This window comes from Aquila chrysaetos, chromosome 4 (assembly GCF_900496995.4).
Source record: "Aquila chrysaetos chrysaetos chromosome 4, bAquChr1.4, whole genome shotgun sequence".
NCBI classification, from domain to species: Eukaryota; Metazoa; Chordata; class Aves; order Accipitriformes; family Accipitridae; genus Aquila; species Aquila chrysaetos.
The window spans coordinates 34,674,911-34,688,225 of record NC_044007.1 but is presented as its reverse complement, the minus strand read 5'-3'; the positions used below and the strand labels follow the sequence as shown (position 1 = coordinate 34,688,225).

General features: G+C 38.1%; 1 protein-coding gene across 2 annotated transcripts in view; it reads left to right on the top strand.

Moving 5' to 3' along the window:
- The window catches only part of CRISPLD1 (cysteine rich secretory protein LCCL domain containing 1), a 45,754-nt gene extending 43,323 nt beyond the window's left edge, over positions 1-2,431 (top strand). For both annotated transcript variants that reach the window (XM_030011949.2, XM_030011951.2), the window contains one exon: positions 842-2,431. In XM_030011949.2, the coding sequence (XP_029867809.1) occupies positions 842-893 (52 nt within the window). In that variant the 3' untranslated portion in view covers positions 894-2,431. The remainder of the gene's footprint in view (positions 1-841) is intronic.
- Positions 2,432-13,315: the final 10,884 nt, after the last annotated feature.

Here is a 13,315-nt window from a genome sequence, read left to right as displayed (position 1 = left end):
ATCTCATTGAGTATAGATGTAGCCAGGAAAAGTGTTGCAAATTTAATCATTATTTGTACTTTACCGTCTTGGTAAAGTTTAGAAGGTCAGCGGTTTGGAAAACAGTCCCATGCAAATTTTCTGTGAAGCAGAAGATGATGGATTGTAATGCAGTTTGCAGGCAACCTGTTTCATTGTGCCCTTCCTTACTTTCACCTCCATTTCCCTTTCCTTCCCATATATGCCTCAGACAGGGTTTGCAAAGGAGAAGACAATGGGACCATTAAATATGACTTGCTGGTTCATTTTATAGGACAAAAATATTTATTCTAACAAAATTTCATTGCAGTTGGATATTTTTGTTTCATTTCTTTTGAAGCCAGATTTTTATCCATTCAGAAGGCATTTCCTTTGTTTTTGTAAAATATTAATTCTCTTTTGAAAACTATTCTTCAGCCTATAAGCAACTAACAAACAAGTGATCTAGTTCTGCAAGTTATTTCTGAATATAGTTATTGGAATAGTTAGCATAAGATGCATGCTTTCTCTTTTTCCTAAAACATTTTTTTAATATTTTGCTTCAATAGAGCTTTATTCTTTAAACTAGAATCCCTCATCACAAAGGATTACTTGAATTTTTTTATGTTATAATTTGTTCCTAATAAGCTGCTTGGAAGAAAAATTAATCTGAAATTCATGTAATTTTTATTTGTAACAGTTTAAAAAAAAAAATCTTAGCTAAAGTTATGAGTAGTCACAAGAAGAGCTGCAAGATCCTAGAGTTGTAATTAACAATTCAAAAAAGTTGTCATTGGAGTGTTGCAGTCTTAAAAATAACATCAGGAATGTTTTTATGTTTCAGTTTACAGAACCCTCCAGGAAGCAAGGCATTCAGAGTATTTGCTGTTGTTTAAGTCTAGCAAGTAAAATGTAAAATAGGCAACTGAAACCAGAGCACTTGGAAGAGAATAATAAAGGCCATTTCTTATAATTCCTAAAATTTGTATAAAGCTGTAACATTATTGTACAGAAGATGTATACTGCTTTCCACCAAAAAGTTTAAATTACATATATATCTTAATGAAAAAATCTGTAAAAGTAAACATGGGAGAAAAATTCAGTTGAAAATCTATAATGATATATAACAATATTTTGAATCCTGTGTTAAATATTGCTATATTTTCTTAGCAGTTACTCCTATACAGTTAATTCAAAGCTCATAAATGTTCTTTGTTTTCTTCATCTGAATATATTGTTGTATGGTGCTTTATATATGCCACTAACAGTAACCTTAAAACTATACCATGGGGAGGCCTGAGTTTTTATTTCCAATGTACATAAAAGAAGCCATCCCAATAATTCAATATAATAAATCATGCCTTAAAGTAAAATAAAAATATATATAACTTTTTGATGATTTACAGTAGCATTAGCCATGCAAGCATAAATGAAGAGCTAGACTGTTTTCAATTTCACACTAATCATAACAAGCACAAATACCTGTTTTGAAATAAAGTGGAAAATATAAAATATAGGGAAGTCCTGGGTCGTATTAGCATGTTTTCCTCTAAAGAAATATCTTTAAGAGACTGGGCCATTCGTGTTTATTATTTCTTCAGTATGTTAATAAAATGTTTATTGGATGCTGCTAAGCTCTTTAGTTTGAATAAACAATTCATTATGGCCCAGTCCTTCACAAATATTCAGTGATCTTGGGATGGGTGAGTGAGAGAGAGACGTATATAACCTTGAAGGATCTGAGGAAATTTTCATATTGAGAAGTAGAGTAAGCTGAAATTAAGGAATAAGCCATCAGTTCTGCAATGCAGTTCTGCACATACACATGCTTTGTTTTTGCCATGTGACTCCTTCAATTTACGTAAATTGGGTTTCAGAAAAAACGTAGAATTATACACATACATAAAAATTTTCAAGCTTGAGGCCTTAAGCTGTATGTGATATCTGTATACTATACATTAATATGAGGGTAAATGTTAAAAAAAACTTAAAGAAAATGGTTACAAAGGCTCACCTTGCTCCTCATGACCTGGCAAATACTCCTGCAGGCCAGGAAGTATAGTGGTACGGAGCCCAGTGACAATTATGTCATTTGTTGCTTCACCATTTTTAAAAATTCATTTATGGTGAACAGCCTTGTGCATTAATTTTACCATATTATGGTATATGAAGAACATGTAGTGGTGATAACTGTTTCTTTCTATGAAAAGTGTATTGGTGCTTTGAGACTGAAAAGCTGTTAAACTTTATTTTTGGTATACTTTGTTTCTGTTGTTGAATTTATTTCCTTCCAACTTGTAAACTTATTCGTATTCTTCATATTTCAGAATGCTATATTCTGCCTTCTGTTTTGCTACATGTACTACCTCATGTAGTTAGGCAAGCTTTGTTAGCTTTTTTAATCTGTTTTGAATAAAATTAATTTACATAGTAAGCGTACCTTTGACAGCCTTTATTTTTGAATTGTTTGTTGTGCCTCAAGAAGAAAAAAATAACAGCCACCCAAAATTTAGGGTTTTTTTCCTGACCTAAACATTGCAAGTGTAGGACCAAGCAGTAGACATAGTCTGATGTTCTAAAAGCTATAAAGGCCATTTAGGCATACAACTTCCCTTAATTGCATTTGAAGTTTTATGGATAAATCTTCTGGTCATTTTTTCAAGTTTTGACCAGGGTCTTTGGGAACAGATTGCCATCTCATTGTAATGGGGAACTCTGTGTCAGGAAGTGATTATAAAAAAGCCACCACCTTTTATTCAGTCCAACTATTTGCTGTTGTGGTAAATGTTTCTAGTGTGAATATTCCTAGCTACATTTGTTGGGGGCAAGCAGGTTTTTATATTACACATTCTTTTTTGGCCATGTAAGACTGATGGTCAACTTGGGAGTTCCATTTGGGAAATTATTCAATTGATGAGGGAGACAATGAGTCTTTGATGTATAACCCCTTTTTTTGCAGGTGGTGGCAGCTTGAAAGAAGCTTTATATAGCTTTTGCAATACTGGCATTAGCCTTTTTTCAGAACTGAAATCAAAGTGCAAGTAGACTTTGATTCTGATGGGACTCCAAGTCACTTCAAGGCTTGAGGTAGACTTGCACCACCTTTCCTTAAAAGCACCAAAGCACTGACACAGAAAGGCCTTGCAATACCTACAGTTGGGGTTATCAGAACATAAAGTGGAGTAAGGCCACTTCTGAAATTGAGGACACACAGAACTGCTGAGGGAGACATTTGAAACAACACGGTGTGAATGCAACGGTAGTGTCCCTTTCCACACAGGCAGGACGCTTTCTTGCAGGCTGCCCTTGTCCCCTGCCTGGCCCATGGTCCCCAGCCGTTTCCTCAGGAGCCCATGGGAGACCTGTTGGGTGCTGCAGAGCCTGGGCAGTGAGCTAGCTCCCTGCTCTGCTGCCCAGGCAGTAGGGTGCACCCCTTTCTTTCAGCAGCGCAGAGCCCGGGGTGAGGGAAAGAACAAGACAGTCACACCTTTGGTCATAACCACAACTTCCTCACTTTGGGTAGATGGGTGTGGAGTCCCATGTGGAAACACAGTTGCCACACCACATTTCTGCCTTTTTCCTCCATTTGTTCCTGACATCTTTTTTGTTCTTCTGCATATCTTTGCTTCCTCTCCTCTCTGTCATCCGTAAAGTCCAACCTATGTTTGCTGGGAGTTCCTGTGCAAGGGAGCGGGGGTGGAACCTTGGTGCCATAATGGTGAAGTTAGTGCTTGGTGGGAGGAGAAGTGGGGGCTACCTCTGACATGTGTGAATGGTTGCTGCGAGCAGCTCTACTAACCGACACAGTGACAAGAAGAAAGGGAGGTGAGTAACTCTTTCTCCTCACATCTTCCCTTGCACAAATTTTGGAGTCCCGTTACTTTTCCACGTGCAATGATTCTATCCTCTTATAATATAAATATTCCAGCTAACGTTGGCTTTTTGAGAAATTCTCTTCTGTATTTACTGTAAGTAATGAGTCAATGAGTAGACATTTCTAAGCAGTTGTAGAGTGGGAGCTAAACACTGGTATTTTTGTCTGCACGCGAAGCAACTGTATGCCAGATGATCACAACTAATTCACAGAAAGCCCAAATGAGTAACTAGCAGTTTCAGAAAACTTGTTGCAGCTTAATGAAAAAATATAGAAGAAAGTCAGCTTTTAAATGGTGAAGAATTGTTTGGTTAACCGAGCAGTTACAAAATTATGTTCTCAACTTGAAATAAAAGGATAATCAATAAGAAAGTAAAGCTTCATTCATGCTATTCATAATATTTAGCTTGCCTCCAAGGAAAGACCTATAAGTACCCAACAAGCATTATTACAACTGATCCATAACAATCCTCTGCCAAAAAATAGAAAATAAGCTGTTTTAATACGTTGATATCTGCCATTTATAATTTTGAAAGTCCTAAACTATCAAGAAATGTAAACCCACAAAATACAGTAGGCCCTTAAAAACTTATATGAAGCAGGGAAGAGTACATATGAACCTTTTCCCATGATCCTGTGGTATTCCCGATTATGACTTGGTCCATGAGGAATTTTCAAAAAGAAAAGCATAGGAATCATTTGGAGAGGAGTCAAGTATTTGTCAAGCGTAGTTCACTTGCCTGGTGAGCTTTTCAGTAAGGATCAATTAAGGCATTTTTTCTGCTATGCGGCATCCTTTCCAGCTGGAGTAGCTAATTTCATAACTAAACAAGAGTTAGTATGAAAGAAAATGGTTGGAACCAAACAGATAATTCTTTAACAGGCTCTCACCGTTTTGATGGCTATATGAGGATACTTTAGTTTTAAGGAACTTGGGACCCGTACTCATGTCAGCAGACAGCTCATAGTACTAGCTGGACATAAACTAAGGAAACGAAGAAACATTTCCTGAACTTTGTGGATACTGAGGAATTTTAGAGAGTTTGCAGACTTCCTTGTGTCTGATTTCTCCACAGGGGACAGTCTGATCTAGAAATTATACATCAAGTATTTTTGGAACCAAGCCTGAAACACAGGTTGGGATAATGTGTTTAAGTTTACAGGTTTTTTAATTGATGAAGTACTTGGTTTCAAGTTTTATGTAAATGTCAGACTGTCAGCTGTCTATGGATTCTCAGTGGATTTAAAAGAAGAAAAGTAATGGCAGCTTTTTTGTGTGTATTGATACATATGCTCAGGAAAATGCATGGCACTTCATATGGCAGAGATGTAACGAAGTTACTCACATAAACAGTGTCTTCTGTGTGGCAATTGCTTTTGAAGTACGTTTTGAATTTGGCTTGAAACTCAGATAACCCAGCTTCCTGTGACTACACAAGGGAAGGTTTATTTCCTGCAATTTCTGTAGTCTTACAAAGGGTCAGATTTAGAAATGTAAATATTTGGAAGTTACAAAGATTATTCATACAGTGCAATATTCTGTACTGAAATTTATATAAATACTGTATTAAATACTGTACTGTCACACTTCTATGTCTTAAGGCTTTTTCTAGGATCTGTGGAACTCTAGGGAATTATACAAGGAATGAAAAGCCTGAAGAGTTTTGTTTCATTCAGTGTATAATATGCATCTTACAGAGCTTTAGATATACAAATGACAGCATACTTTAGTATTCAGAAAATTACATGATTTTATAAAGACATACATTATGCATATGGGAAAAGAAGCCATGCTCTCAGCCGTAGCTTTAGCCTGCCTTTGCTGTCAGGAACAAACGATGGAAATAGTATTTTATATATGGTCACTATTGATTTTATTGATATTATTGTTACTGAATGAGAAGTCCTTGTCATGTACTAGGGGACTGTGAAAACACAATAAAATGTGATTCCTGCTCCATATTAACATAGGATGATAATGTGACACCTGAAATTTGCCATCAGCTGTTCAATGATCTGTGCTAAATGTCTTGTTCCTCTTAGCCTGTTGGCTAGGAGACAGATGCCTACATCATTAAACCATCATAGCACTTTGCAAAAAGTACTAATAATGAGTCTTAAATTTTCAGAAGCCAGCAAAAGCCCCCCAGTCAGACCAGCTCAATATAGTAAGGCACAGGAAAATACGAGGGACCAAAGGAGGAAAGTAAAGAACATGCAACCAAAACAGCTAGTCATGATGCTCCATGTGTTACTATCCACACTGATTTCTGCAATAATTACCCTAGTTATTCAATTCAGTATCAGGGGGATACTGCCCCCAGTGCTGTATCCAATATTGGTTTTGTCTTTACTAACAATGGGGTGAGTGTCTGAAGGCTAGCAGCAAAGTTGTTGGTTAAGAACTGAGATACACTGGCCAAACAACATGAATAATTTTGCAATACTATATCTTTTAACAGGCACACAAAAGACTTCAGTTGCCAGTGGCAATAACTCTTGGGCTTTTAAATTCACTAATTTCATTTAAAGAATAAGCATTATAACAAAATAAAAATGTCAGCACATGCAAACTGTTTAGTAACAAATTCAGTTGTTCAAAGAATTCCCATTTATTTCAGCTGAACAGAAATTGCTGCAGCTAACACCAGCAATATTAGCAATAATCTCCTTGAAATTTTATTTAATATAAAGACTGCTTATGCAGTTTAACAAACTTTATTTGGTGTGTTTGCAGTTATTTCTGAATGAATGTTTTTTATTAAGACAATATCCTTATTAGGAGTATTGTCTTAGAATAAATATAAGAACTTGCATTAGATTTGCTTGCATATCTTTTTGGAATTACTTCCAAAGGCTGAGAGACTCCTAAGAATCTGTAGTAATACTAGTTATTTTTAGGATGCTCAAGAAACAAAAAGTGCTAGGGGGTAGTAAGACTTCCAAACTTAACCTACAGTTGAAAAACAAGTACTTCAGTTGCTTAATTATTTACTTAGGGCTGTTTATATGCAACATAAATAGCAAGCTGGCTTTGACTTCTCATAAATTGCTGCTACGGTACATCCCAAAGATAAATTGGAAACAGTTGCTAAATGAATCTCCCTGCAGTCAGTTCAATCTTCATTCCTTATTTATCTGTTGAAGTCCATCTGTTTCTTGGTGGTTGTGGGTGGGTTTTTTCCTACTGAAAGATCATGTCTTCTGAATAAGCATTTCTTTTATTGTGTCAGAACAACTCCAAGACCTTTGGGGCTGCAGGCTGTACTAAGCAGAGAAACAGAGCAATCATTTTATGCAGAAGGACTTAGTCCCAGATTTTGGATTTAGCCCAGTTCAGTACACAAAGAAGTACATTGTATGAATTGATTTAGTGCTTGCTGTACTGGAGGTGATAGTCCTATTCTGGCACAGCTATAACTGAGACAAAGAGTAGTTTTGTGAAATGCTCTGAGCCCCTGTCTTATATCCAGTAAGAATTATGGGGTAAATTAGATCAGTTTGCATTTTTAAATAAAAGGTATAGCTGGACGGATGGGTTTGGTGGCTTGCTGATAAAGACTTGCCTTTCTGCCACTGATCGAGGGTTTAAGCATGTTATAGTGAACATATTCAATGATGTGCAGATTGTGCAGATGCAGTGATTTTTTTTGCTTGGCACTAATGTTAAAGCAATTTGTATTTGAAAGCTTCTGCTCCAGCAGCTTCAAAGCCCACATAATTTTAAAGTAGTTTTCTAAAAGTTATAAGACAATTATTTTGTAATATATTATTATCTTGTAATATGTAAAGATTTCTCCTAGAAATGAGGAAGTCATACCTCGAATGAGATGTGCTCTTGCATCTACTACACAATAAAAATACTGTTCTTTGATTTAGGACTTCTTTCCTGCTAATGCTTCAGTTCAATTTGTAGTTTTCATTACAATCCCTGGAGAAGTACAGTCCAATCAAAACACCTAAAATATACTTAAGGAAAACCACCATCTCTACCATGGTCTCAGAAGACATTCAGCTCTTATTTATCTCACATCAGTACAGCACATAAACAACAACTCAGAACCACTCCTATAAAAATTGCAGTCTATGAGTCCCCAGAAGGCTGAGTTTCCAACCCAGCTTCTTATTTAGAACTCGTCAAAAACATAGGCAAAGGACTCAATGTCTCTTGTAATATACTGAATAACTTAACATCCGTAGTCTGTCAAAGAATCGGGCTTTAACAAGAAAGGTGAGAGTAATTTGCAGCTGAAGGCTAGAATAGCTGAGGTCTCAGAGAATATGAGAAATGCCTCTTACGGTAAAGCAGGGCACTTTGATGTATTAGGAGACAAACTTATGTGCCTGTATCACATGGTCCCTGAATAGAACTGGTAGATGCTGCTACAATATAAAGAATAAATCTTAATAAAGATTGATCTCAGTACTTTAAAACTGTCTGGTTACTGTCCCAAACCAAATAATCTTCAAATAACATTTCAAAGCTCACTGTTTTTCTTCGGTGTGTAAAAATAGGCAAATACCAAGGTCAGTGGGGCTGAGAAGGAGAATTTGTCTGTAGTTTGACTAGTAGGTGGATAAGAGCTTGCTGAGGTATACTGATGCACAAAAATCTGATGTAAATTTTAAGGTTCATTCACAAGCACCCAAACTCTCTGTAAGCAGTTTTCCAGTAAGCTTTGTTCTTTTTGCAAACAAATCACTTAAATGGGTGTCCATTTGAGTTACATATACCTGTTTTGTAGGACTGGCAGAGGAAACTGATTTGCAATGAGTTTTTGCAAATACAGCTCTAGTGTTATTTAGTGATAACTGAGGTGAAATAAGAAATATTCCTCATTGTATTTCAGAAATACATCTTTATACCTTGAAACTGCTTATAATACAGAGATACACCTCTCAGAATCCTCTAATGAAGTAAAAACTATTGGGGAACTGGTACCTCTTAGAACTGCTCTGAGACTGGAGGTGATGGATCATGGTCAAATTCTTCAGAAAAGTATCCACTAAGCAGAAGACAGGATGGAGGGTGGTTTGGTTTATAATTTTGCCATAGGTATCCCAAGATGCTTAGATTAGTGAGCAAGTACGTCTTATGATGTATTCTAACCTGAACAATCATCAAGTTTCTCTTAATTTCTAGAGCTAATTACTTAATTATTTAACTTTTTAGATATAAGGGTGCCAACACATAATTTTATTTTGAATTTATTACAAAGAACTTAAAAATGATCTTAAATTCCTGTAGTCTGTTCAACAAAAAAACTCTTCCCTTTGCTTGTTCCTTCCAATCTGTAGTTCACTGTGTATGTCCATCAGTTCATTGATCAGCAATACTCTCTAGACATACGTACTCCTAGACAGCAACGTGTTAGGAGTGAAAATCCAGAGAATATGCATTGGTGAAAAGTTACAAAAGATGCAATAATATGTGGGTTATCCTCACAGTGCAAGGAAGATAAGCTGCTCATGAGGAATGCAGTTTGTGTCCCCAAAAAGCCAATGTAAAGGAAATAGCTTCTTTCAACCTACTGACTGCATGGTATGTGTTAGCTGAAAGACTTGTTATTCAGTACAGCTTCTGGGTTTGACCCTGGAGTTACTGAAAGTATCTGCGCAGTTGAAGTTGCTACCCAAGTCTCACGCATAACTCATGCCTAGTGACAGAAGTGACTGTGAAATAGAGATAGTGTCTCTCCTCCCACCTAACCCAGCTGCTTTGAGTCTCAGCAAGAGCATAAATGCCTCTTTTCCTTCCTAGTCAAAGGTGGGAGTTACAAAGAAAAAGAAAATCTTGAGAGGATGTCTGTGGTGATACTGCACTGCACAGCGGGGCTAGAGGCATGGCAGACTCCTTGCAGGGCTCTGTCACTGGAAATGTTCATGTGAAATCACGGAGGGAGGGAGGGAGTCCTGCTGTACCATGAGCATGTCCAAGGAAGCATGATAACAAAGGCATCTTCAGCACAGTAACAATACTGACAACAGACAGTTTTTGTGCACTAGGAAATTTAGCAAACTGTATTATGAAGCAGTCAAGCTGTTTGTTGTTACATATAATGCTGCAAATTTGATAAATGAAAGGTTGGGTTATCTTTTCAGTTAAACTGCGGTAAATCATTTAACAGAATAACCCCACCAATATCTGTGACGCTCATCAAAAACTGGAGTAATGATAGCCTTGCTTTTCCTAATTATAAGAATACTTATGAAAGAAGCAAGTTCACCAAATTATGACATCAACATAAAGTTTTAGTTATGGCAGCATTTCAAATGTTTTTAGTGGAAGAAGGATCAGCATTGCCTGTTCTGAATAATGTCTTATTGGTACTAGGTGCTTTAATAAGAAGAGACCTTTACGAAAAGGTAGCTAATCCATTTCACTGGGACATTCAAGTGTAGGGTGATCACAAAATCACAGAACAGCTGAGGTTGGCAGGGACCTCTGGAGGTCATCTGGTCCAACCCCCCCTGCTCAAGCAGGACCACCTGCAGCTGGCTGCTCAGGACCATGTCCAGACAGTTTTTGAATACTTCCAAGGATGGAGATTCTGCAACCTTTCTGGGCAACCTGTGCCAGTGCCCGGTCACCCTCACAGTGAAAACGTGTTTCCTGATGTTCAGAGGGAAACTCCTGTGTATCAGTTTGTGCCCATTGCCTCTGGTCCTGTCACTGGGCACCAGTGAAAAGAGCCTGGCTCTGTCCGCTTTGCACTCTCCCTTCGGGTATTTATAAACATTAATAAGATCCCCCTGAGCCTTCTCTTCTCCAGGCTAAACAGTCCCAGCTGTCTTAGGCTTCCCTCACAGGAGAGATACCCCAGTGCTTTAATCATCTTTGTGGCCCTTCATTGGACTTTCTTCAGTATGTCCATGTCTCTCCCATACTGGGGAGCCCAAAACTGGACATAGCACTCCAGGTGTGGCCTTACCAGTGCTGAGTAGAGGGCAAGGATCACCTCCCTCAGTCTTCTGGCAATACTTTGTCTAATGCAGCCCAGGATACTGTCAGCCTTCTTGGCCACAAGTGCCCATTGCTGGCTCATGTTCAACTTGATGACCACCAGGACCCCCAGGTCCTTCTCTTCAAAGGTGATTTCCAGCTGGATGGCCCTCAGCATATATTCATGCACAGAGTTGCTCCTCTTCAGTTACCGGACTTTGCACTTCTCCTTGTTGAACTTCATGGGATTCCTGTCAGCCCATTTCTTCAGCCTGTTGAGGTCCCTCTGGATGGAAGCATGACCTTCTGGTGTCTCAGTCACTTCTTCCAGTCTTGTGTCATTAGCAAACTTGCTGAGGGTACGCTATCCCCCTTCACCCAGATCAATAATGAAGATGTTAAGCAGGTTTGGACCCAGTATAGATTCCTGGAGTACACCGCTAGTTACTGGCCTCCAACTAGACTTTGTGCCACTGATCATCATTCTCTGGGTGCAGCCATTCAGCCAGTTTTTAATCTACCTCACTGTCTGCTCATCAAGGCCATGATTCATTAGCTTCTCTGTGAGGATCTTAAGGGGGACAAGGTTGATCTATTGATAGAAAGTATCCTTTTTATGCCTTTCCTCTAGTGCTTCCCACTACTCTGCAAATAATATGCTCAAACAGTGGCTTCAGGATCAGGAAGTTTAATGCTGGGATTAGTAGGGATTAGTTGATGTTTCTCATTCTTTAGGTGGGGGCATTCTACAGACACTGACAAACACTATTGTTGATGTTATACTACAGTCATATTTTCATATTACTCTCCATAAAAAACCTTTCAGTCTCATCATATGACTCTTCAGGCTGAGTATATGCCTGTTACCTAACTAGCTCTAAACATTGTCCAGAATTTCCACTGCCAGGAGTCCAAAAAGCCCACCTGAGAACATGTCTTTTACAAAATGGGACAGTCTGCTGAAAGTGATGATGAGTTTTGCTATTTCAGATGCGTGTTACTCAGTCTTGTAATTACTGGCAGACCTCTTCGGACCTAAAGTATTGTGTCAGTCTATTCATGCCTATTTATATCAGCTGAAGATTCAACTCAGAAGTTTAATGTAAAAGTCAGAAGCTTTGCAATACCACGAGATAACATAATACTCTGCAAAACCCAAATCTTTTCTACATTAGCTCCATAAACAAAACAGAGAGATTTGAGTGTGGTGAATGAACTGGTGTAAGAAAATGTTCTTTGATTTCACTGGAACGGCTTTGTGTAGAGCAGAGGAAGTGAAGCATTCAGGGTTAGAAATGTTTGAGGAAGTGGCATGGATTATAGAACATCCAAAACAATGGGAGTTTATTTCAGAGGAAAAAATACTAACAAAGAGGTATACAGATTATTCAAAATACTTCTCTTGGAGGCAAATCACAAGAATGACTGTCTCATTTTACTTCAAACAGCCTGAGTAGGACTGTTTATAATTCCATGAGTAGGCTTAGTCTTCTTAGATCTTGCTCTTTTCCCTCCACTACACACATTTTCTCCACAGGCTTATCCCCATATGTCTTTTTCGGGTGCTATGCTATGATCCAGTTGGGTATATCCCTCTGGATGCCAGCTTTTTTACACAGCAAGCTGACTAATCGTGGTACCTCCTGCTTCTGTGAATAACATTAGTACACCAACACACAGGAAGATCTTCCAAGCAAGGTAGAATTTACTTTATCCAAAGGAACGGAGCAGACATGGGAATGGTCTCATTGCAAGATGCCTCTCTGCCCAAGATATGCCTTGAGCTTGGTATTCCCTGCCTTCTCTTACGTGGGCTGGTCTGAAACTTGGCACGCCTGAATCTTTTGGGAGTGAAGTTACAGCTTCTTTGGCTTTCAGACAATCTCTGTCCTTGACACAGCTGACAGCTCCCTTGACGTCTTTCTGCCAGGGCATTTATGCCCTGGCATAATGAACAGGGTTTATTGGTTTAAGGGACACAGGTTTAGTAAAACAACATCTGCTAAATTTACTGTCATGTTAGAAGCAACTCCCTGTAATGGCCCAATGTCCCAGCTGTCTTTGAGATGCATAGCTGAAACTTTTCTATCCCTGAAACTTTTGCTTTGTTTTCCACTTTGGCAGACAATACTACGCAAGAAAAATAACACCAACATTTAATCACAGTGATTTTTAAAAGCTCAAGCCAGATTTTCAGCTGGTGTCAATCAGACCAGCTATCTTGACTTCAAGGGAAATTTGCTAGTTTACACAAGCTGATGGTATACTCTACACTCTTCAAAAACAAACAGAAAATAAACATTGGCAAAGCTTCTTAAAAGGACATCTAATTTGGATTCATAGTCTGCCACCTCCATAAACTTACACAACAGAGCATGCATGATTTCCTGTTCCCAGGCTCATTTCCTGGTCAACAACACAAAATGGTAACACAGGAAGCAAACAAGACTCTCTTTAAATTGATGGTATTTTTAAAAATTTACTACTATTGAAATAAATGT